Source organism: Macaca nemestrina, chromosome 9 (assembly GCF_043159975.1).
Source record: "Macaca nemestrina isolate mMacNem1 chromosome 9, mMacNem.hap1, whole genome shotgun sequence".
In the NCBI taxonomy this organism is placed as follows: Eukaryota; Metazoa; Chordata; class Mammalia; order Primates; family Cercopithecidae; genus Macaca; species Macaca nemestrina.
Window position 1 is genome coordinate 83,851,524 of NC_092133.1, and position 23,533 is coordinate 83,875,056.

The 23,533-nt window shown below is 41.4% G+C and overlaps 2 protein-coding genes across 23 annotated transcripts in view; one reads left to right on the forward strand and one right to left on the reverse strand.

Annotated features, from left to right (window-relative positions):
* Positions 1-536: 536 nt before the first annotated feature.
* Positions 537-13,058, reverse strand: LOC105486698 (glutamate dehydrogenase 1, mitochondrial-like). Of its 5 annotated transcripts, XM_071069874.1 has the most exons (9): positions 12,916-13,058; positions 11,251-11,593; positions 10,912-11,138; positions 9,576-9,713; positions 9,350-9,487; positions 8,836-8,913; positions 7,830-7,953; positions 6,330-6,421; positions 538-1,906 (listed from the first exon to the last, which is right to left on the reverse strand). In XM_071069874.1, exons 3-9 carry the CDS (start codon positions 10,963-10,965, stop codon positions 1,787-1,789), a joined length of 744 nt encoding a protein of 247 aa, XP_070925975.1. In that variant the 5' UTR covers positions 10,966-11,138; positions 11,251-11,593; positions 12,916-13,058; the 3' UTR covers positions 538-1,786. The 5 variants fall into 5 exon arrangements, 3 of the variants coding, with proteins under 3 accessions (XP_070925975.1, XP_070925976.1, XP_070925977.1); XR_011607880.1 differs by lacking the exons at positions 11,251-11,593; positions 12,916-13,058 and adding an exon at positions 3,669-3,756 and having other exon boundaries at positions 537-1,906; XM_071069875.1 differs by lacking the exon at positions 12,916-13,058 and having other exon boundaries at positions 10,912-11,093; positions 11,251-12,559.
* A 565-nt stretch (positions 13,059-13,623) lies between these two features.
* LOC105486717 (arf-GAP with GTPase, ANK repeat and PH domain-containing protein 5-like) overlaps positions 13,624-23,533 on the forward strand; it is a 43,994-nt gene continuing 34,084 nt past the window's right edge. For 10 of the 18 annotated variants that reach the window (XM_071069865.1, XM_071069866.1, XM_071069863.1 and 7 more), the window contains exons 1-5: positions 13,624-13,750; positions 15,657-15,864; positions 16,282-16,373; positions 16,753-22,474; positions 23,340-23,482. Coding sequence is in view for 10 of the 18 variants with exons in the window: in XM_071069867.1 (XP_070925968.1) it covers positions 23,447-23,482 (36 nt within the window). In the remaining 8 variants the exon portion in view is untranslated. Of the gene's footprint in view, positions 13,751-13,947; positions 14,061-15,656; positions 15,865-16,281; positions 16,374-16,752; positions 22,475-23,339; positions 23,483-23,533 lie in introns of those variants that run through there. The other 8 variants (XM_071069862.1, XM_071069860.1, XM_071069859.1 and 5 more) reach the window with 8 other exon arrangements.

A 23,533-nucleotide genomic window follows, 5' to 3' on the forward strand; every position in this document is an offset into this window, starting at 1 on the left:
CCAGGAGCATGCAGAGGCTGAACTGCGAAACACAGACAAAGACCAATGAAAGTCAGGCTTCACATTGGCAGTTAAGTAACTGGTGGAATGAACTCTAGAATTCAGTTCTGATTAATTACAGTTAGTATTCTCTCTTCAACAGTTGTTACATTCTGTGGCTAAATTATTCCACATAAAATCTCCTTTAGTGAAAAATGGCACTAAAAGTTACTTCAGTATATCGGCTTTAAACATTGGAGCCTCTTCCTCAAGAACAGTTGTTGATATTATTTAATAAAATACAAAATAATTCGAGAATAAAGACTATGCTTTCAGGGATCATTTCTATACTTCGTTACTAGGGAAGTTTCTCGGAACATGTAGAGTGCTGGGAAAAAAAAATTCAAGAATAAAGTCTGGGCAACTCACAATAAAGTGGAAGGAAATATTATATGGGTGGTCGCTATAAACATTTCAGAAATCCAATTGCAGTATTATAACTTATGAAAAGAGAAACTACCACATGTAAAAACACAGAAAAGTTAAGTTTTGGAAAACATAGACTTTTAATACTTGCTTTTATCACCAGGTTAAGCCATGCAGTTACAAAGTAGTTAGAAATTTCTCAAGGGTGTTACAGTTAAAAGAAAAAAGAAACCTCATTCTTACACATAATATTATTTAGCACTTCACAGGGACACTACTGTTCAAAAGGCTCTGGCCAAATAACTCCCAAACAAAACACTCAACCCAAGGTTGTTTTCAGCCCACTGTTAGCGACGCTGGGTGCAGAATGGAAAACCTCTAAAAGGAGAGGACACAAAGTCAGGTGAGTAGGGGCCATTGGCAATGCTCAGAGCCAGCCAGACTCCAAACAGGGAGCTCAAGTGGTTTTTTTTCTTGGACACTCTACCTGAATTACTGTTTAATTAGTCAACCATAGATCTTCCAAAGAGAACAATTAGTAACATGATAAAAAGGTTACTGCATTCTTTGGACTATGTGTCAATTACAGTTAGCAAATTCTGACAATTGTAACAAAAATAGCCTCCACCATTTTGCAGGTATGAAGAAAACTTAATTATCCACAAGGCTTTTAATGTTTGCTGGACAACAATACATGACTGATAAGCTATAAATGACACTGTTTTATGATACTAGTTTTTTTCATTTATTATTTTTATAGGCATTCACTGTTTGAGTCAAGGTTAGGCTTGTTAAGTGATTAAAGACAATTTTATTACAGCAGCATGTACTTATTTTATTCTAAAAGAATAGAATTCATAAACAGAAACAGCTTTTATATTTGTTTGCAACCTGCAAAATTCAGTTATTTTGCTGATATAAAATACTAAGAACTCACTTGAGGACCATGCCACCTTCTCAAAAGGCCACACACCTACTTCTTAAATGTGCTAAAGTTACAGCGTGTCCCAGACTCGTCCAGAGCAAAATAAGCAAGCAACTGACTGCTCTTGCCTGTCCCTTCCCCAGCAATAGCACTGATTGTGTTGGGAAAAGCCACAGAGCAAGGCTGCACAGCCAGATGGAGGAGACTTTTTATTTAAAGGCAAAAATACCCAAATGGCTCTCTGGTGTAGGTGATTTCTACTTTCACACTTGTACATGATCCCCTAACCTTAATTTCTTTCTCCTTCAGGGGCTGATTTGGATTGACTTGTTGAGAATGGTATCCATTATTACTGAGTCAGGAGAGAAAGGGATTTCTGTGGTTACATGTAAACTTGTGATAGGTCAGTAGAAGTTACAGGTGAAGAGGGTAGTGAGGAACTCAGCCACGATCCATCTATGTGAAGGTCACACCAGCTTCATTGTACACTTTGAAGACTTTCTCAATGGCATTGACATAGGCAGCTGTTCTCAGGTCCGATCCCAGGTTATACTTCATGGCTGTGCGCATAATTTGCTGAAAAGAAAGAGAAAATGCAGTGAAGATAATCCTGACTCAAGGGACCAGGCCAAAAACACACAAGGCCCAGACAGGCCTGGTCCAAGTTACCTTCTCAGTGTTTCAAGGCAGGACTTGGGCAGCCAAAGACAAACTACTGTAGCAGCAGAACCTCTAGGCAGGAGGGCCTAATTCTCTGGACTTAACAATGGGGTGGCTGGGTGCAGTGGCTCACGCCTGTAATCCCAGCACTTTGGGAGGCTGAGGTGGGCAGACCACTTGAAGTCAGGAGTTCAAGACCAGACTCACCAACATGGTGAAACCACATCTCTACTAAAAATATAAAAATTAGTCCGGGCATGGTGGCTCGCACCTGTAATCCCAGCTCTTTGGGAGGCCAAGGCTGGCGGATCACTTGAGGTCAGGAGTTGAAGACCAGCCTGACCAACATGGTGAAACCACATCTCTACTAAAAATACAAAAAAATTAGCCAGGCGTTGGGGTGGATGCCTGTAATCCCAGCTACTCTGGAGGCTGTGGCAGGAGAATTGCTTGAACCCAAGAGGCGGCAGTTGCAGTGAGCCGAGATCACACCATCGCACCACTCCAGGTGGGCGACAGAGCGAGACTCCATCTCAAAAAACAAAACAAAACAAAAACAAAAATTAGTTGGGCGTGTTGGCTCACACCGGTAATCCCAGTTACTTGGGAGGCTGAGGGACAAGAATTGCTTGAACTCGGGAGGCGGAGGTTACAGTGAGCTGAAATTGCGCCACTGCACTCTAGCCTGGGCAACAGGGCAAGACTCCGTCTCAAAAAAACAAAAAAAGAAGAGGATGAAGAAAATGTTCTAGAATTCTATAGTGGTGATGGCTAGTATATATAATAAAGGATGCCAAATTGTATACTTTAAAAAGATGAATTTATACCACATAAACCCTATCTCAATCAAAAATTAACAAGAAAAACAATAGCACTAAGCACCACCTTCATCATCAATATCTGCTTATGCTATTTCATCATAAATCCAAGCAGATAGAATCTGAACCCAAGAAGAAATTAGGAAAATGGGACTCAAACTGTGGTTGAGGCCTTAAAGTAGGGATCAAGCAGTCAAAGTGACTTTTGCTTATACCAAATTCTACAGTAAGGTAGCTTCCTATAGCTATAACATAGTGGCGCACTGAGCTACAACCCAATTTGGCTAACTACTCGATATTGGGCTAGCTGCCAACACCATTACCTCCTAAATCATCCTTATTATTTCTTTCCAAAGCCTCATAAACATATTTGAAGACTCTAAAAAAATTGCTCATCATCTGAGACTGAAAAAGCACGTGTTTTGCTACACACAAATGAGGAGCATTGAACAGACTGCTATTTTCTATTTTTTGAGAGGGAGTCTTGCTCTGCTGCCCAGGCTGGAGTGCAGTGGCGCGATCTCAGCTTACTGCATGCTCCGCCTCCCAGGTTCAAGCAATTCTCCTGCCTCAGCCTCCCGAGTAGGTGGGACCACAGGCGCCTGCCACCACACCTGGCTAATTTTTTGTATTTTTAGTAGAAACGAGGTTTTACCGTGTTAGCCAGTATGGTCTCGATCTCCTGACCTTGAGATCCGCCCGCCTCAGCCTCCCAAAGTTCTGGGATCACAGGTGTCAGCCACCGTGCCCGGCCCGGATTGCCATTTTCTATCAGCACACACAGTCTGGTGGCTGAGATAACACGGCTGAGTTGCACTTCATGTGACTGGCAGGAAGGCAAACAGCATCTGCACACATACCCTGGTAGAATGCTCCATTGTGTATGACTCAGGGCCTCCACCATCAAGTCAGCTTCTCTCTTTCCTAATTTCTTTCTTGGAATGCTTTCTAAAAAATTAAGGACAATTAACTCACTACCACTCTTAAGGTGACATACAGAGCCACAAAACACATATGCCCAATAACAACTTAAAATGGGTCACTGATGTAGTTTGGACACTTATTGATTACATACTCTTCCAGGTACTAGGGGACCCTACAGAAGAAAATCAAAATTCTGCTCTCACAGATTTTATATTCTAGTGGGAAGGGAGTTGTATATACATAGTCTTAAAACCACGAGGCTAAGTGGATCACTGAAGTTTTCAATCTAGATAGAGAAGTTGTTTAGGGACTCAGGCCTTCCAATGTTAGGAGAGTGGAGAGTTGAAGAGTTACCAGCAAGAGGCAATAGAGAAGAAATGTTCAGTGAGGTAGGAAGAAAACCAGGAGAAGGTGGTATCCTGGAAGCTAAGAGAAGAAATTGTTTCAAGGTGGGAGTGTCATTTGTGACAAGAACTGCTGACAGGTAAGCAAGATAAGGACTGAAAATAGCTATTGGATTTGGCAATGCTGGTGTCACTGGCTGTCTTGACAAGAATAGCCTTGGTGGAGTAGGTTCAAGTAAAGAAGAATCGGAGGCTGAGTATATACAACTCTTCCAAGGAGGTTTGCTGTACAGGAAACAAATGGCAGTACTGGGAAGGGAAGTGGGATTAAGATTTATACATTTTTTAAAACAGCATTTGGTAAGCTGAGGGGAATGACTCAGAGGAGGGAAAACTGCTGATGTAGGAGAGAGCGCAAGCCCTTTCAATGCACTACTAGCCACTCGGGATGGATGTTCTGTATGAAACAGTGGCACACAGGAGACTTTCAGAGACAGCCACAGAACTGCAGTGACACTTAAGCAGGGAGGGGATGTGTGTATTCCAGATAGAAGGACCAGAACAAAGACATCACTCTAGGAAAAAGGAAAGTTTACTGAGGGGAACAGTTAGTACCTAGAATGGCTAGAGCATTTTTTCTTTCTTTTAAACAAAACCTTTAACTTTTTCCCATGTTGCAATATAGTCTCAGAACTATTTTCCATTACTGAATATTTCATAAGATACAACTTAGTCATTGCAATATATTCTTAAACTATGACTGAATATTTCCTAAGAAGATGTATTATAAGATATAACTCAGCCATTTTCCTGTCCCTGGACTTTAAATGAAACCAAATTTAAAAGCTATCTACACATAGATTCTTTTTTTTTTTCAGATGGAGTTTCATTCTTATTGCCCAGGCTGGAGTGCAACGGGACGATCTTGGCTCACTGCAACCTCCGCCTCCTGGGTTCAAGCAATTCTCCTGCCTCAGTCTCCCAAGCAGCTGGGACTACATGTGCCACTATTCCCAGCTAGTTTTGTATTTTTAGTAGAGATGGAGTTTCGCCATGTTGGCCAGGCTGGTCTCAAACTCCTGACCTCAGGTGATCCACCTGCCTTGGTCTCCCAAAATGCTGGGATTAGAGGCATGAGCCACCGCATCTGGCCTACACATAGTTTCAATAGCATCATCGTGCATGGAGTGGTTCCTACTCTTTTGAATTATTTTCTTAGGATAAATTCCCAGAGGGGAGATTATCATAGCACCAAAGGGCAGGAACACTTTAATAACTTCACATTTTCCAAAGAGCTGCACCAATCTGCACTGTCACTACAATATAGGTACAACTATTTCACCATATACATGGTGAACATAAGATCCATTCATTGTTTTTGTTAATACATTTAAAAAAACCCTTTTTAAATTTGTATTTCTCTAACAATGAGGATAAATGTTTTCCCCAGGTTTATGTGCTATGGACTTTTGTTTTTCATGTCTTCCATCATTTACTGGTAAAGAAGTTTTCCTTCCTCCATCCCTCCCTCCCTTTTTCCTCCCTCCCTCCTTTCTTTTCTTTTTGTGGAGGAGGGGTGCGGAGTCTCTCTCTGTGGCCCAGGCTAGAGCGCAGTGACACAGTCTTGGCTAACTGCAACCTCTACCTCCCAAGTTCAAGTGATTCTCCTGCCTCAGTCTCCCGAGTAGCTGAGACTACAGGTGAGTGCCAACACACCCGGCTAATTTTTATATTTTTAGTAGAGACGGGGTTTCACCATGTTGGCCAGGATGCTCTCTTATCTCTTGGCTTTGTGATCTGCCAGCCTTGGCCTCCCAAAGTGCTGGGATTACAGGTGTGTGCCACCGAGCCTGGCCTCTTGCTTTCTTTCTATAGAGATGGGGACTCGCTATGTTCCCCAGGTTGGTCTCAAACTCTTGGACTCCCATATAGTTCAATCTAATGCTTACTTTTCAATTCTTCCTATTTCTCTGAAGCTTAAAATAATTAAAGTACATAATAATCCTTCACTGTTAAAACATGTGTGTGAAAAATACCAAATTTATTTATTTTAAATTTGTCAGTAGTCATTAGGATTCTTACTCCAGTTTTAGAATGTAATGAAAAGGGAAGGTAAAAAACACACATGTCACACACTTACTGTCAAGCTAATTACAAAGACTATGCCATAAATGAAATCCATCTAACCAGCTCTGCCTGAACAAAAGAGCAGGGAGCATGTGTAAAGTACAACTGTGGGGTGAGCACACTCACCGATATCCTGTCTTGGAACTCTGCTGTGGGTACAATGGGAATAGTTCCACCATGCTTTCCAAATTTTCTTTCTAAACTCTCTTGAACAGACACTATGGGGAAAAAAAAAAAAGAGAGAGAGAGATCAAGATATTGCTAACAGAAAAGAAAAATGAAGTAGAATCAAAAGTAGTCCCAAACAATAACTGTAACCCAAAAACGTACAGAGAGTTCTAATGACATAAAAGCGTTAATCACTTAAAACTCAGTCAAGAAGGGCCGGGCGCGGTGGCTGACGCCTGTAATCCCAGCACTTTGGGAGGCTGAGGCAGGTGGATCACTTGAGGTCAGGAGTTTGAGACCAGCCTGACCAACATGGTGAAATGCTGCCTCTACTAAAAACACAAAATTTGCTGGGCATGGTGATGCCTGCCTGTAATCCCAGCTACTTGGGAGGCTGAGGCAGGAGAATCACTTGAACCAGGGAGGCAGAGGTTGTAGCGAGCTGAGATTGTGTCATTGCACTCCAGCCTGGACAACAAGAATGAAACTCTGTCTCAAAAAAAAAAAAAACTCAGTCAAGAAGGAATAAAACACATTATTGTCAATTTCCTATATAAATGTGGATTTAGGTCACTGCTCTGTTTCCATAACACCCATTACCAGGGTTTTTCCTTGGCTCTATTAAAAAGAAAATGCTGGGGGAAAAAGAAGAGGAAATAGATGGAACACTTCACCCAGATTCTCACAGTGGGCTGAGTAGAGAAGCTCAGTAGGAGGTCTTGGTCTTATTTCAGCTTGATGAGAAATTCTACTCTTAACTGTGGAGCTTACTCTAGTCAAAGAAAAACAAGTATTCTCATCAGGAGTCTCAAAAACAATTCTTGACACTAGACAGGCCTTTACTAAGAGCAACCAGAGACAGAACTGAGTATTGACAGTGGGGTTTTAAAATCACACTTAAATAAATATTATTGGCTGGGCGTGGTGGCTCATGCCTGTAATCCCAGCACTTTGGGAGGCTGAGGCAGGTGGATCACGAGGTCAGGAGATCAAGGCTATCCTGACCAACATGGTGAAACCCCATCTCTACTAAAAATACAAAAATTAGCCAGCTATGGCAGCATATGCCTATAGTCCTAGCTACTTGGGAAGCTGAGGCAGGAGAATTGCTTGAACCTGGGAGGCAGAGGCTGCAGTAAGCTGAGTTCGCACCTCTGCACTCCAGCCTGGACGACAGAGTGAGACTCTGTCTCAAAAAAGGAAAAAAAAATTAATTTGTAGATTATATTCTGCAAACATTACATCACAGAATAAAAATCTGGATATAAGTATATGGGAGAGTTAATATCCAGAAAGACATTGTGCATTTTTGGTCTAAGTTTCATGAGACAAAATATTAGTTTCTTTTCTAAGACTCAATTCTTTCCCAAAGGGATAAGTTCTCTTAAGTGGACCTTTTTACAGCCTTTTAGCTGGCTCAAAAGATGAGTTTTGGTGAACAACATTATCGACACTCACTGAGCAAGTGGTAGTTAGAATCCCTTTCATATTTGAAGGTCAAACGGCCATAGCTGACATGATTTAGATTCTTCAGCCACTCAAAGTAAGATACTGTCACTCCTCCAGCATTCAGGTAGAGATCCTATACACAAAAATAAGACACCAAAGAAATTAGAAGACGAAGGTTTTAGCAAAAGCTTAAAATGAACCTAAGACCTTAATTTCAATACCAAGGTAGACTGAACTTTAAATATCACAAATATATTTTAGCTAGTATCAGGAATTTCACACTTAATTTAACACTCCTCCCCACCCTGCCAAATTCCATCTAACGCTTTTTCTATTTAGGGAAAAAAAGATCATTTTTTGGCTTATTAATCAATGAATGTTAATAATCTTTGGTTAGAGCCTCTTCTCTACCAGAAGTTCTCAGACTAAATGGCTTGCCCACCAACCAATTGGATTGGACCGTCCACAGGGCCTCTCAGAAGACAGGATTCTTTCTCCTATTACCTAAGGGTAGCCCATTTCAGTTACGTTAAATGTCTCAAGCGCTTTCAGCAAAGGGGGTTCTTTAAAATGCATCCCAAGCCCACACTAATTTCTAATAACTTTTTGGTGTAGACTCATGTTTACCTGCTAAAAAACCTGAGCATGTGTGCCTCATATTAGTTTTCTGAGTAAAGCCGGAAGGGGTACTTGAAATGCATAAGGTTAGGAATCATACAGAATATCTTAGAACTTAAGTTAGAATAGTGTTTCTAACACAGCACACATTTCTATAACCAGACTCTTAGAAGGTTAAAGACATTCAGTAAAGACCGTGAAATTGGAATAAATGTTTAGATCATGGTGAAAAGTGACAGGCTTAGTATTAACCATGCTTCTACTATATTTTCTCAAAAGTGAAATAAAGATGAATTCACTAGAGCTTAGGAGACTAATAATTCCTGTCTTCCTCCAAATTCCTTGCAAAAGACAATTACTAAATACATATAAAGCCTAATAAATATAGATGACCCACTGGAATAACCATGTTTCTCTCCAGGAAGATCTTGTCTGCTTCTGGAGTTGTTGGCCCATTGGCACCTTCAGCAATAATCTGCAAGAGAGTCAGGAACATAGAGAAATGCCAACAACACCGTCAAATCCCCTCCACTGAGGGCAAGAGATATGCATAAATGAACATGTGTTCATATGTGGGGAGAAGCACAGTTTCAGTTAAAATTAAATTAATAGAAGTTATTTTGCTCTGCAAAGTGTATAAAACTACCTTTTACTTTTCTATTTATCTAGGTTTTTTTTTTTTTTACAGGAGTGTCAGGCAGATGCGTTTTTTTTGCTAATCGTTGCACAACTCTGTGCAGGAAGCTAAAAGCCATTAAATTATTTACTTTAAATGGGAGAACTGTATGGTATGTACAATATATGCCAATGAAGCTGCTAAAAAGAAAGAGAAAACTCAATCAGATTCTTCTATGACCCCCCGACGTCATTCACATTGAAAATGTTGGTTCCAGTTTCTATAATGTTGTCACCTTGGCTTTGACTCTGGATGAGTTGGATTTGGTCAACTGCTTCTCACTGGCAGCTGGGATCAGTATGTCACAGTCGGCCTCCAAGATGCTTCCTTCATAGGGCTTTGCCTTGGGGAAGCCCAGAATGGACCCATGTTGCTGCCATTGATTGAAAATCACAATTAATAGCTGTACCAGAGTTTAAATGTTTATATTTAGTGTCTATGCCATAAAAATGTATTAATACCAATTTGAAGTCTTCCAGTTCCTTTGGGTCAATACCATCTGGATTCCATATACTCTCATTAGACTCACCAACAGCAATACATTTAGCACCAAAACAATGTAAATATCTCGTAGAGTGTAGGCCCACATTACCAAATCCCTGTGAAGAACAATTATCCATGACACAAAAATTAAAATCCTGGTATAGACAGCAAGAGTCATATTTTGACCAATGTAAATCCACACTCAGTTCATTTAGAAGCAATTCTCAAAATTCTTTTGCCAAAAGAAACAATGTACTAACTGGTTTCTCTTCAATAATAAAATTCTCTGTTTAAGAATGTGATGATTGGGCATGGTGGCTCACACTTGTAATTCCAGCACTTTAGGAGGCTGACGCAGGTGAACCACTTGAGATCAGGCGTTCGAGACCAGCCACAGCCAACACAGTGAAACCCCGTCTCTATTAAAAAATACAAAAAACTAGCCGGGCGTGGTGGCTGGCGCCTGTAGTCCCAGCTACTCGGGAGGCTGAGGCAGGAGAATGGCGTAAACCCGGGAGGCGGAGCTTGCAGTGAGCCGAGATCCGGCCACTGCACTCCAGCCTGGGCGGCAGAGCCAGACTCCGTCTCAAAAAAAAAAAAAAAAAAATACAAAAATTAGTCAGGTGTGATGTCCAGCCCAGGCTGGAGTGCAATGGCACAATTTCGGCTCACTGTAGCCTCTGTCTCCCGGGTTCAAGTGATTCTCTTGCCTTAGCCTCCCAAGTAGCTGGGATTACAGGCGCCACCATCATGCCTAGCTAATTTTTCTATTTTTAGTAGAGATGGCATTTTACCATGTTGGCCAGGCTGGTCTCGAACGCCTGGCCTCAAGTGATCCACTCGCCTTGGCCTCCCAAAATGCTGGGATTACAGGCATGAGCCACCATGCCCAGCTACAACTTCTGTTGTAAAATTATTTCAACTTAATTAAGATTATCCTAAGTAAAATACATGTTAACACATCAAACAAATTTGGGTCAATGTGTAAACCTTTCTATATACTTACAAAACTTAGAGAGTTATGTTAAGAGACTTGCCCTTCTAGATACAATTTCAAGTTTGAATACTGACCAATATTTTGGTTGAATTTGGTGATAGTTCGTAATAGTTTCACATCTACTTGAGAGATACTTAAATCAGTTCTAGTTACATGAATCATAGCAAGGTTCAAAAAACAAAAGATCCATTACTATGGAAACCACCATTCTAAATTTAAGAGATGCGAGATAACTGAATTTTAAAATTACAATTCTAAAAACATTAAAAACTATACTTAATGTCTATCACTTATTAAAGAAACTTTTTTTTTTTTACCTTAACAACAAATATTTTATCTCCAAACCCTGGTGTCATTCCTAAAATGCTCATGTAAGAAGCTTCATTGATGAAGTTTTCAATCCCATGGAAGACGCCACAGCCAGTAGCAGAGATGCATCCATCGATTCCCCCTTGGCTGATGGGTTTACCAGTAACACAGGCGTATCCATTAATATCCTCTAAGAGGGAGTAATTGAAAGAATGAAATGTCAAGTCCAATTTCTCTGTTGAACAAATATAATGAATTAAAGTCAAAGCACATTCTCATTTAATGCTAATTAGGAGTGTGTATGAATGTATTAAAGGTACACTTTAACCAATAGGGACAACACTCACTTTTTCAGAAAAAAGACTAGATTTTCTTTTTTTTTTTTTTTTTCGAGACAGAGTTTCACTCTTGTTGCCCAGGCTGGAGTGCAATGGCGTGATCTTGGCTCACCGCAACCTCTGCCTCCCAGGTTCAAGCAATTCTTCTGCTTCAGCCTCCCGAGTAGCTGGGATTGCAGGCATGTGCCACCACGCCCGGCTAATTTTGCAGTTTTAGTAGAGACAGGGTTTCTCCATGTTGCTCAGGCTGGTCTCGAACTCCCAACCTCAGGTGATCCACCCACCTCGGCCTCCCAAAGTGCTGGGATTACAGGCATTGAGGCACCATGCTCGGCAAAGTAGACTATATTTTCTGACGGAAAAAACAGTGTAGGGATTGAACATCAAGTAAGTACAAATAACATCACAAAAGTAGAGCTAGTTCAGCCTAAAGCTATCATTCCTTCAACAAGTGTTTAAGCTCTACTAAATCAAGGCACATACACATCCCATTCACGAGTGTCTTAAAATCTACTATAAGACTCGAGCATGTCACCAAAACAGAGCCTGAGACAGGAAGAGGCTTTACAATTTTCTTGGATGGGAAGACTCAATGTTGTCTTCTGCCACTTGTTAAAAAGGAAGTTTTTAATATAACTTGATACTTAATATAACATGATATCCAAGTTCATCTAAGAGTAGACTAATGAAACTATTTAATGAAGTATTTTTAGAAAGGTATGTGTGGATGAGAGTCTCTGCTTCTGTGTGAGCAGAGTATCTTCGGTAGCAGTGGTTAGCTCTGCAAAGTGGAGATGGGGTTAGCAGTCTTCACCACCCATCTTTCTGTCCTTTTTCAACTGAAGATGTGCATATATTCTTGTTCAGAAACAGGTGTAATTAAAAAAAAGAAGAATAGGGCTCAGGAGGGTTTCCCTTCGAAGGCATCAAATATACTATAAACTGGCCACCGGAACACTGCAGAGTAAACTCTCAGTGGAGCAGGAGAAACTACAGTCTTATTTTATACAGGCAATCAATACAAAATGAAAATCCATATAAAATTTTTAAGTCAGTGGCAAAAGTATGAAATAGTCAATAAACTTGTTGAAGCAATTTGCTATCCATGTAAACAAAATAAAATGCCTTACTTCACACCAAACCCCTAACTCCCAACATATCCCTAACGTTCCAGCTGGCTGAATTAAAAAGTGATCTGTTCTTTATCTGTATTGTTTAAATATTTTTACACAGAGAACTTAGAATTATATTATTTGTATAATTACCAACAAAAAGGATGAAAGCAAGGAAGGAAAACGCAATCTAGTAAAGTGATTTATAAAATTAGTTTTCCCACAATTTGCTTTCATGAGTAATTAACACTTATGAATACAGAAATGGAAACTGAGTGCCAAAAGCTTTTCAACAGTGAGAATGCAAATACTGGCGCTGAAGGAAATACTGTCTGGGGTCAGGCCTGGCGCCAACTGCCAGGCTCCCCCAGCATATGTAATGGTCCTGAAAGCCCAGAGAAGAATACAATCTCCCACCAACACTGCACTTCTAGGTGGGGCTAGGAGAAAAAGGGCGGCACGTTCCAGTTCACATTTAGAAATGAGTAACAAAAACAACTGCGTCCTTCCCGTAGGCCTTGATTTTAGATTGCTTATCACTTAAAGAAGAAAAATTGCGTACCAGTATAGTTCAAGGGGGCCGTGCTTCACAAGACTTTCTCTTGCTGTTAGCACTGAGAATGAGCTACAAACAACATAATGTCCACTGCTTTGCACTACTCAATGTAGTGTCTTGCTTAAACAGAACAAGAGACCGGCTGGGCGCGGTGACTCACGCTTGTAATCCCAGCGCTTTGGAAGGTCGAGAAGGGTGGATCACCTGAGACCAGCCTGGCCAACATGGTGAAATCCCAACTCTACTAAAAATACAAAAAAATTAGCCGGGCTAATGACAGGCGCCTGTAATCCCAGCTACGTGGGAGCCTGAGGCAGGAGAATCTCTTGAACCCGGGAGGCAGAGGTTGTGGTGAGCCGAAATAGCGCCACTGCAGTCCAGCCTGGGTGATCCAGTGAGACTCCGTCTCAAAAAAAAACAAAAAAAGAACAGGAGACCACACTCAGAGCTCAATGCTAAATGAGTCTCCTTCTGGCTTTTTGCACTGCACCAAGTAACCCGAGCCAGGTCGCACAGCTGCCCTACCCTTCAGCGAGGACTCGGGCGAGCTCGATGTACACAACTAGGGAGTGCTACCGCGGGAGTTGAGACAGCGGATTCCGAGAGCAGGGTGTGGCGGAAGCAGCAGGGACGCGGTCGCGACGCAACGCACTGCGCAGACGGCGCCGGCGCCCGCACTCAGCTGTTGGGGGGGGTCTTTCCTCCAGCTCTCCCCTGAACGTCCTCCAGGCGCCGGTCTCTTTTTTCTGTCTTCTTGTTTCCCTCCACCGAGTCGGCGCCACTGCGAATTTCCGTTTCCGGCGGTGTCCAAGCGGACCTGCGAAGTCGTAGTCGTGAGCAGGTTCGGTGGTGCGGCGGACCGGGATAGGCGGCGGTGGGCTGGGTTAGGCGGCGGTGGGGTCCCTGGGTCTGGGGCAGGCGGCGGTGGGGTCCCTGGCCCTGGGGCACTGGGAAGATCGCGAGTCCTGCGCTTGGGAAGGTCCTCCCCCGGTCCTCCGGCTCATCTTTGCTCCGGAGGAGCAGCATATTTAGCATCTGCTGGAGGTGTGCCCCGGGGGTCGTTGGGAGAGTGACGGGATGAATCCCTGCAGAGAGCCCGGACTGGGAGGGAAGATGTCCTGGAGACGTCGTTTCCTGGCGACGTGGTGCCGGTAGGCGACTTAGACCTGAGCCGAATCTATTGACCACAAATTGTGCTTTTCCCACCAAGAGCAAAAGGGAGAGAAATATTAGTACAAGTTCGGAACTAAAATAGAGAAGCAACATGATCTCTGAAATCACACAGCTATTCAGTTTCAAAGCGTTCCTAGTTCCCAGCCCTCCTAACTCCCGGCCGGTGTTCCTTGACAATATGGTGATATATAAAGACTTTCTATTTCCGCTCGTGTGTGTGTCTGTGGGAAGTCTCTGACTCACCTCTATGCTCCAGTAGCACCCTGTGCAGCCTTGCAATGTAGCCCTCATTGCATGGCACGGAAGACACTAGTTTGGATTTTCTCTGCCAGTCAGATCATAGCTATATCCATTTACTGGCCCAGTGGCTAGCACATCAGAGACACAAACGTTTATTAAATGAATTAATACAGGACCTTAATTGAATGAAATGGCACTCTGCTCCGCCTTTTTTCAATCGAGCTGTCAGATTTTATGCAGCCCCATATCCTTAAAAAACTCACTAATTCAGTGATTACCAATTTATTGGCCACAGATTCCCTGGTACCTCAGAAATCACTGGAAGGGTCTCTGTAAGTCCATGGGGTCTCCAGGCATCATCTAGAACCAGTCATATCTCATACATACAGATACTACTATTTTTCTTTTTTTTTTTTTTTTTTTTTTTTTTTTTTTTTGAGACAGAGTCTCGCTCTGTTGCCCAGGCTGGAGTGCAGTGGCCGGATCTCAGCTCACTGCAAGCTCCGCCTCCCGGGTTCACGCCATTCTCCTGCCTCAGCCTCCCGAGTAGCTGGGACTACAGGCGCCCGCCACCTCGCCCGGCTAGTTTTTTGTATTTTTTAGTAGAGACGGGGTTTCACCGTGTTAGCCAGGATGGTCTCGATTTCCTGATCTCGTGATCCGCCTGTCTCGGCCTCCCAAAGTGCTGGGATTACAGGCTTGAGCCACCGCGCCCGGCCCAGATACTACTATTTTTCAAATGTATGTAGATGAGCTGTAATTTAGGAGTTTTACAGAGTCGACAGGTACTAAAAGTAATACTGTGATCATATTGGAAGTTCAAAAAAAGGTTTTAAATTTTTTATTAAAATTTAAGTTTTAGTTTAAGTTAGGAAACCACTTCATTCGTCTGGTTGATATCTAGGTATGAGCTGTCCAGTATGGTAGCCACATGTGACTATTTAGAGTTAGAATGAAATTAATTAAAAATTCATTTTTTCAGTTTCTCTAAGTATGTTTTAAGTAACCACATGTAGCTGAAGGCTGAATAGCTGAAAAGTACAGATATAGAATATTTCCATCCTTGCAGAAATAGATACTGCTGATGTTGACACTTAAGATGAATAAAAAGTAACTTAACCATAAAATGTAACGTTAGCAGAGGTAACTCATCTAATTTATAGCATAACAGAGAGAAATGAAATTGGGGATGGTTAAGCAGTTCCTACCCTTGTTCAGTGAACAAATACATCATCTCTTCATAAAGAAATAAATGAAATTTAATGTTTTCTCGTGTATTGACTGGATTGTAAAATGCTTCTCCCACCTCCTTACCCCAACCTTCTTCCTTGTAGGTTACAGTTATTTGTTATTGGTAAGTAGCCACTATGGAAACTAAGGACCAGGGAAACACAGAAAGAAAAACAATGGACCCAAAGCTGCAAAGAAAAAGAAGCGGCATCTGCAGGATCTCCAGCTAGGAGACGAAGAAGATGCCTGGAAGAGAAATCCCAAAGCTTTTGCAGTTCAGTCTGCTGTGCGGATGGCTCGATCCTTTCACAGGTATGTTTAGCTATAGCCTGATGGTTCTTCCATTCATTCTTTTTAAATAGTAGGAGCCTCTCACCGGTGACATTTGGAGTCACAAGTCTAGTCCAGCTCCAAAGGACATGCAGATGCATGCTGTGTGGCTTTTACTAAAACATGAGAAGCCTTCCCATAGAAGCTGCCCTGCCTCCAGCATCTGCACACTGGTTGGTGTTTCTTGCCCAAGATACAAGAATTTATAGAATTTGTTTCTTCTGAACTTTAAACTGTTTCTACAGTGATGATAAGTGTGCTTTTTCCCTCCAACTTTTACAAAGTTGTAATATAAAATACAAAAATTACAATATGTAATACTAACATAGCTTTATTTAGTGAGTCCTTGTGATATTCTTAGCAGTGGATTTTAAATATTATTCAACTAAATCCTTCCAGCAGCCTTACCAGAGTAGGAATCATTCCTGCCCTCATTTTATGGACAAGAAAACTGAGGTCAAGAAAACACGTTACCTCCAATCATATAACCAGTAAGTAGGAGAGCCAAATTTAACTCCAGAGCCTCTGCTCTTATCTGTTATGATGCACTGCCTCGGTATTTACCTTTTGGTTTTTAAAAAACGATTAAAATAACTCCTAAAACAGTCAGATTTAAGGAGTATTTAATTTTCATCTCTATATTATTGAAGTCATCTTGTTACATCTTTATTGAACAGTAATGATTTGGATGGGGGTCAAAAGTTAATAATTGACAAGTTAATTATATTTATATATTGTCTATTGTGCTCTACAAAATATACTAAAGTACTCATATCTGTAAGTATACCAAAAAAAGTCTATTTATAAGGTTGATACCTTTTACTCTATTTTGAGAATGAGTTTACTTTTTTTTTTTTCTTTGATGAATAGGACTCAGGATTTGAAGACAAAAAAGCATCATATTCCAGTGGTTGATCAAACTCCACTAGAGCCCCCACCAATAGTGGCAGTGGTGATGGGGCCTCCAAAGTTGGAAAGAGCACTTTGATATAATGCCTCATTTGGAACTTCACCCAGTAGAAGTTTACCGAGATCAGAGGCCCTGTGACGATCGTGTCAGGTAGAAGATGCTGCCGCAGACACAGAGTTGGCGTGACTGTTGTCATCTGAGGGACATGCGTGTGTTTGTTGTTTTCTTGAATGGGGCATGTTAAATATTGTCATATCGTGTTATCTCTCTTACACTTTTACTAAGTTAGCTGTAACTTCAGAAAAGGGTAAGTTCCCAGAGGTAAGGATGTGATACGTATCTTATCCTGACTGCTCTATGGCTTTGCCAAGCATGTTCCTTGGAAGGGCCTAGCAGGCCTGGTACGGTGAACACATCATTTAACACGTATGTATTTACCACATAGCACATATCTCCTATGTGCCAGGTGCACATGCTTGCCCTTATGAAGCCACATGCTGGTAGAAGTGCATGTTTTCTCTTTTTCTTATGAGAATTTGCTTTGGGAGATGGTGACCTTTCCAAGTTTGAGGGAAGTAAAACAAACTTCCAGTGGTAGAATGGCAATGCACACTCTGAAATCTCTTGTTATTGCAGTAACATAATTGGATTGAGACTTTTTTTTTTTTTTTTTTTTTGAGACGGAGTCTTGCTCTGTCACCCAGGCTGGAGTGCAGTGGCTGGATCTCAGCTCACTGCAAGCTCCGCCTCCCAGGTTTACGCCGTTCTCCTGCCTCAGCCTCCCGAGTAGCTGGGACTACAGGCGCCCGCCACCTCGCCCGGCTAGTTTTTTTGTATTTTTTAGTAGAGACGGGGTTTCACCGTGTTAGCCGGGATCGTCTCTCGATCTCCTGGCCTCGTGATCCGCCCGTCTCGGCCTCCCAAAGTGCTGGGATTACAGGCTTGAGCCACCGCGCCCGGCCGAGACTTTTTTTTTATCTTTGGAGCATCCATACTTTCTTTTCCTTTTTTTTAGACAGAGTCTTACTCTGTGGCACAGGCTAGAATGCAGTGGTGTGATTACAGCTCACTGCAGCCTCAACCTCCCAGGCTCAAGCAATCCTCCTACCATAGCCTCCTGAGTAATGTATGCTACCACACCTGTCTAATTTTTCTTTTTTTTTCTTTCTTTTTTGGTTTTGTACAGATGGGGTTTCCCCATGTGGCCCAGGCTTGTCTCAAAACTCCTGGACTTAAGGGATCCACCTGCCTTGGCCTCCCAAGGTGCTGGAACAAAGGCGTAAGCCACTGTACCCAGCCCCTATTTTCTTGACCATTTTCTTATTACCTGAATTTAGAAATGATTATCGTTATGAATATTCTGTTGCATTATGTTTGAGGATGTTTTTAGCGATAGTGGGAATACGGGAAGTTTGATAGAGGTGAAGACATGGTCCTGCAGGTGAACAGCAGGATCGTGGTTATCATGGAGCCTGTCCAGTCAGAATTTTCCATGTTCGAGCACTTTTATTCATCTGGGTAGACTTTTGATGTTACTTAAATTTAGAACACAGCAAGAAAAATACGATGGAATTTATTTTATTTTACCAATTTTTGCCCATAAAAATGAACTTCTGGTACACTCCTTTAAATGTACATGGTGTTTTACTGGATGCAATTTAAAAATGAAAATTAGAGTTGACGGTTAGTTTTTTCAGGGTCTTTTTAAAGTAAAAATTTCATCTTTTCAGTAATAGGTAAAAAGCACAGACTCGCCATTATTGAATGTGGGTATGACATTAACATGATGGTTGATCTGGCTAAAGCAGCAGATGTGGTAAGTCAGCAGGGGCAGCCTGGGGTGCTGATGGAGACTTACAGCATTGTGATAGGTTATTTACCCTGTCAAGGGAAGAGAGTTTTATGATTATTAAAGGAATCATGGTCATCATCAGGGATACAGTAGATGTGACTGAATTGATGATGATAATAATAATAGTAATAAATGTTATTATATTAATAATACAAATGGAATGTGCACAATGAAATGTATTCCAAAATCTAAAAGCAAATCACAGGATGGAGAAAACCTTTAGTGAACACAGCTAATAAGAGCTCATTAACAAGCATACATATATACATACAAATATATCATAGTAAGTACCATTTCTTCTTGGACCCTTCCTGGCACTATGCTAACTGCTTTCTTCAAATTTAGCTTACATAAACCCTTGATACACCCTTGAGGTGAGTAGGTATTATCTGTAGTTTACATAAGATGAAATAGAGTCTCCCAGCAGTTAAGTAACTTGTGTGAAGATGGGACCCTTGTTCTTGATGGTTCTAGAACCTTCATCCTTAATGATAACACTAAAGTAAGTACATGAATTGCCTGAAGAAGTGGTCAGAGTTTATCAATAGAAAATTTAGATAGTACTCAGTGTGTGGAAAATGTACACGCTCTTGCATTTATGGAAATGATAATGTTCACTATTCCTGATACTCTATTAACTATCTTTTAAATTAGAAAAATAAAATACAAATTAACAACAACAACAACAACAAAAAACGCCAGATGAAGTGGCTCATGCCTGTAGTCCCAGCACTTTGGGAGGCGGAAGTGGGCGGATCACCTGAGGTCAGGAGTTCAAGACCAGCCTGACCAACATGCAGAAACCCCATGTGTACTAAAAGTACAAAATTAGCCGGGTGAGGTGGTGCATCCCTAGAATCCTAGTTACTTAGGAGGTTGAGGCAGGAGAATCACTTCAACCTGGTAGGCGGAGGTTGTGGTGAGCCGAGATTGTGCCATTGCACTCCAACCTGGGCAACAAGAATGAAATTCTGTCTCAGAAAAAAAAAAAAAGCAAAAAAAGCAAAAAAATAAGCCATATTGATTAGTAAGTGTGGGGTGACAGATACCTTGGTTTTTTTCATTTTTATTTAGTTTTTTCTAGAGCTACAGATTTTATACTTTGACCCAGGAAGACTCCTAAAATATAAAGGAAAAAGTAATACAGATTTTTAAAGTTGTTCCATTGTAATGTCGGAAAACTAAGTAACATTCAAATGTTTGGCTACTATTAGTAAAAATTAGTGTTATTAATGTAAAGTTGTGTAAAGATTACTAAATCTTGTATACTTGAAATGATTGAAATAGTTCATAGAAGTTATTTGTTTCTCTTTCATTTAAAATGTAGCAAGTTTCTAATTTTAAAGACATACATGTTAAGAGATGCCTTTACTTTTTTTTATTTTTAGTTATTAGGGATGCATACTAGTTGTACATATTTATGGGGTACATGTAGTATTTTGATACAAGCATATAATGTGTGATGATCAAATCAGGGTAATTTGGATATCCATCACTTCAAACATTTATAATTTCTTTGTGTTAGAAGCATTTTAATTTCATTCTTTTAGTTATTCTGAATTATATAATAAATTATAGTCACCCTCGTGTGCTATTGGACACTAGAATTTATTCTATCTAACTATATTTTTGTACCTGTTAACCTTTCCCTCTTTGTCCCTCCCTCCCTGGTCCCCTTCCCAGCCTCTTAGCCATCATTGAGAGAGATGCCTATGTAAATCTTTTTCAGATTTTCAAAAGGAGCGCACACATTTGGTAAAGCACTCTAACTAGTGCAGGGTACACACAATGCGCGTTTTCTCTTTCCTTGCTCTAACCGCTGGTCTCTCAGGGCCCTGCAGAGCAGTATCCTTCCAGATACATATAAACACACATGCCACCCTTTAAAAACACAAATGGTAGCTTATTTTACACACTCTTCTATGCTTTGCTTTTTTCCTGTAATATATCTTGGAGGTATATAATCAGTAAGTACTGTAGCTCCGCCTCTTCCTTTTTAATATAATATTCCATTCTATGGATGCACCATAATTTATTTAGCCTAACTTATGTTGATTGCTCTGCTCTGGGTTGTCAGAGACTCCTGACTACGGCAAAGGCACACACAGTACGTGGATTTGGGTGTGTACGTGCGTGTGTGGATTAGGGGAGTAACACTGGCTTAGATGACAAAGATTGGCAGCTGAGGGACTGTTTCCTCCCTGTTCTTCCTGACCCTACAACCAGCTGCTTGCCCCTTGGCACTCTGACATCAGATGTGGTGTGAGGATTTTCCATCTGTTCTTCGAGCTGGTCCAGTGTTGCTGGAGAGCTCTGCTTGCTGCCTCGGTCTGCAGTGGCAGCTGTGCTTTCCTGCAAGCCCAACTTCATATATTCTGTGGTTTCGGGTTTTGAATGTTTCCTAGTTTAATCAAAGATGGGCATTTCTATTTCCATTTTGTGTTATTTTTAGTTATTCATGGAAAGATAAAAACAACTATCTTTAATATTAAAAGTAGAAGTTTCCAGGAATGAATTCTGAAATTATTTTGCGTCTTTGAAGTGTCTTAAATTTTAAAAACTGGTCTTGGCCGGGTGCGGTGGCTCACGCCTGTAATCCCAGCACTTTAGGAGGCCAAGGTGGGCAGATCTCAAGGTCAGGAGATCAAGACCATCCTGGCGAACACTGGGAAACCCCATCTCTACTAAAAAAATGCAAAAAAGCCGGGCGTGGTGGTGGGTGCCTGTAGTTCCAGCTACTCGGGAGGCTGAGGCAGGAGAATGGCATGAATACGGGGGGCAGAGCTTGCAGTGAGCCAAGATCGCGCCACTGCACTCCAGCTTGGGTAACAGAGCAAGACTCCGTCTCAAAAAAAGAAACAAAAAAAATTGGCCTTATCTGCTTGTATTTTCTTATAGACTACCATTCATCATAATCTTACTGTTTTTTGACTTAATCCTAAACTGATAGCTATTTAAAAAAAATTCTGAGTACTTGAGTTATACAAATTAACATACAAGATAGAGGTTTCCACTGCATACTTCTCAGCAAAAAAACAGATTTTTTTTTTTTTCTGTGAAGAGATTGAAAGAAGAGGTTGGTTTTCTGTATATATTTAATATATTTCATTGATTATCACTTTCTTCCCATTCTTTGGATGTCAGAGACCTGTTATTTGGCTTAAAAGTACATTACAGAAAACTTCATTTCTTTAAATTAGGATTTCTTAGGTAAGGACCAGGTTAGACCCAGCCTTTTCTGAGTTACTTCTCATGCATTAGAATTCTTAAAATGAAAGTTTATAGCCTAGTGGGCATTGTCTTATGGTTGCCTTTTAGAGCAAGTCAGAGGGTGGTGGTTTCTCTGGGGGATGCCTGTGTAGTCATTAGATTTAGTCTGCAGTGGGACTTTTCTGTCGAGGGCCAGATAGTAAATATTTTCGGCTTTGTGGATCATGTCTTTTGCAGCTACTTAGCTCTGCAGTTGTAGTGCACAGGCAGCCATAGACAATATGTAAATGAATTAATGTGGCTGTGTTCCAATAAAACTGTAGTTACAAACACAGGTAATGGGTGGATTTGGCCCGTGGCCAGTTGCCAACCCCTAGTGTAGGTGGTCTGTTTTGGTAATTTCTTTGAGAAATGATGTGTTCTGTTTGTAGGTACTGATGCTTATAGATGCCAGCTTTGGGTTTGAAATGGAAACCTTTGAGTTTCTAAACATCTGTCAAGTACATGGCTTTCCTAAAATTATGGGAGTTCTCACCCACCTCGACTCCTTCAAGCATAATAAGCAACTGAAGAAGACAAAGAAGTGATTAAAACACAGCTTCTGGACAGAAGTTTACCGGGTAGGAACTAACAGTATAATCCTTTTAAAATAGACTGAAGAGGCCGGGCACAGTGGCTCATGCCTGTAATCCCAGCACTTGGGGAGGCAGACTCGGGCGATCACTTGAGGCCAGGAGTTTCGAGCTCAGGGCAATATGGCCAAACCCCATCTCTACTGAAAATGCAAAAATTAGTCGGGTGTGGTGGCATGCGCCTGTAATTCCAGCTACTGGGGAGGCTGAGACGTGAGAATTGCTTAAAGCTGGGCGGCAGAAGGTGGAGTGAGTTGAGACTGCACCACTGCACTCCAGCCTGGGTGATAGAGTGAGACTCCATTTCAAACAAACAAAAAGACTGAAGAGACGTTACTAAACATCTATCTAGGATTTGCCTCCTGAATTCCCATTGTGTTTGTGTTCCCAGTCTCTGGAAGGTTTCCCTCAAGAGAGTGCTTATTCTGGGCCTCTTGGTATATTTCATTTGTCTCTGTACCTGTTGCACCAGGTAGTGTCTGGGTGTTTTGGGGTCGGGACTTTATAATAGAGTACATCAGAAGTTTCTCCCAGTTGCAGGACCAGGCGCTGCCCCTTCCTTTCCATACTGCTCTGGTCCATCGGCCACAGAACCGTTTCTGTGCTCAGAGGCCTCACCTCCCTCTCCTCACCATACTTAGATGGATGCCCCTGCTCGGCTGCAGAGCAGTCTGCCTCTGTGGGGTTCTAATAAGTCCTGAAAGAAGCCAGCAAGGCTCTGGAAGCCTGAGGACAGTGGCTTTGCTGGAAATCTCCCTTCTTAGGATTGCTTCTTTTTTAGAGCTTTTATTTTGTTGCAGTATTGATGAGAATTTAATTGAAATTTAATTTTTAATTTTCCTTTAATGTTTAGGGTGCCAAGCTGTTCTACTTTTCTGGAATGCTGCATGGAGAATATCAAAACCAAGAAATGCACAATCTAGGCCATTTTATTACTGTTACGAAGTTTAGGCCTCTCACATGGCAAACTTGTCACCCTTATATCCTGGCAGACAGGTAAAAAGTGATTGTAAACTTTTTCTTCCTGGGCCATATTCAAAGCTAAAA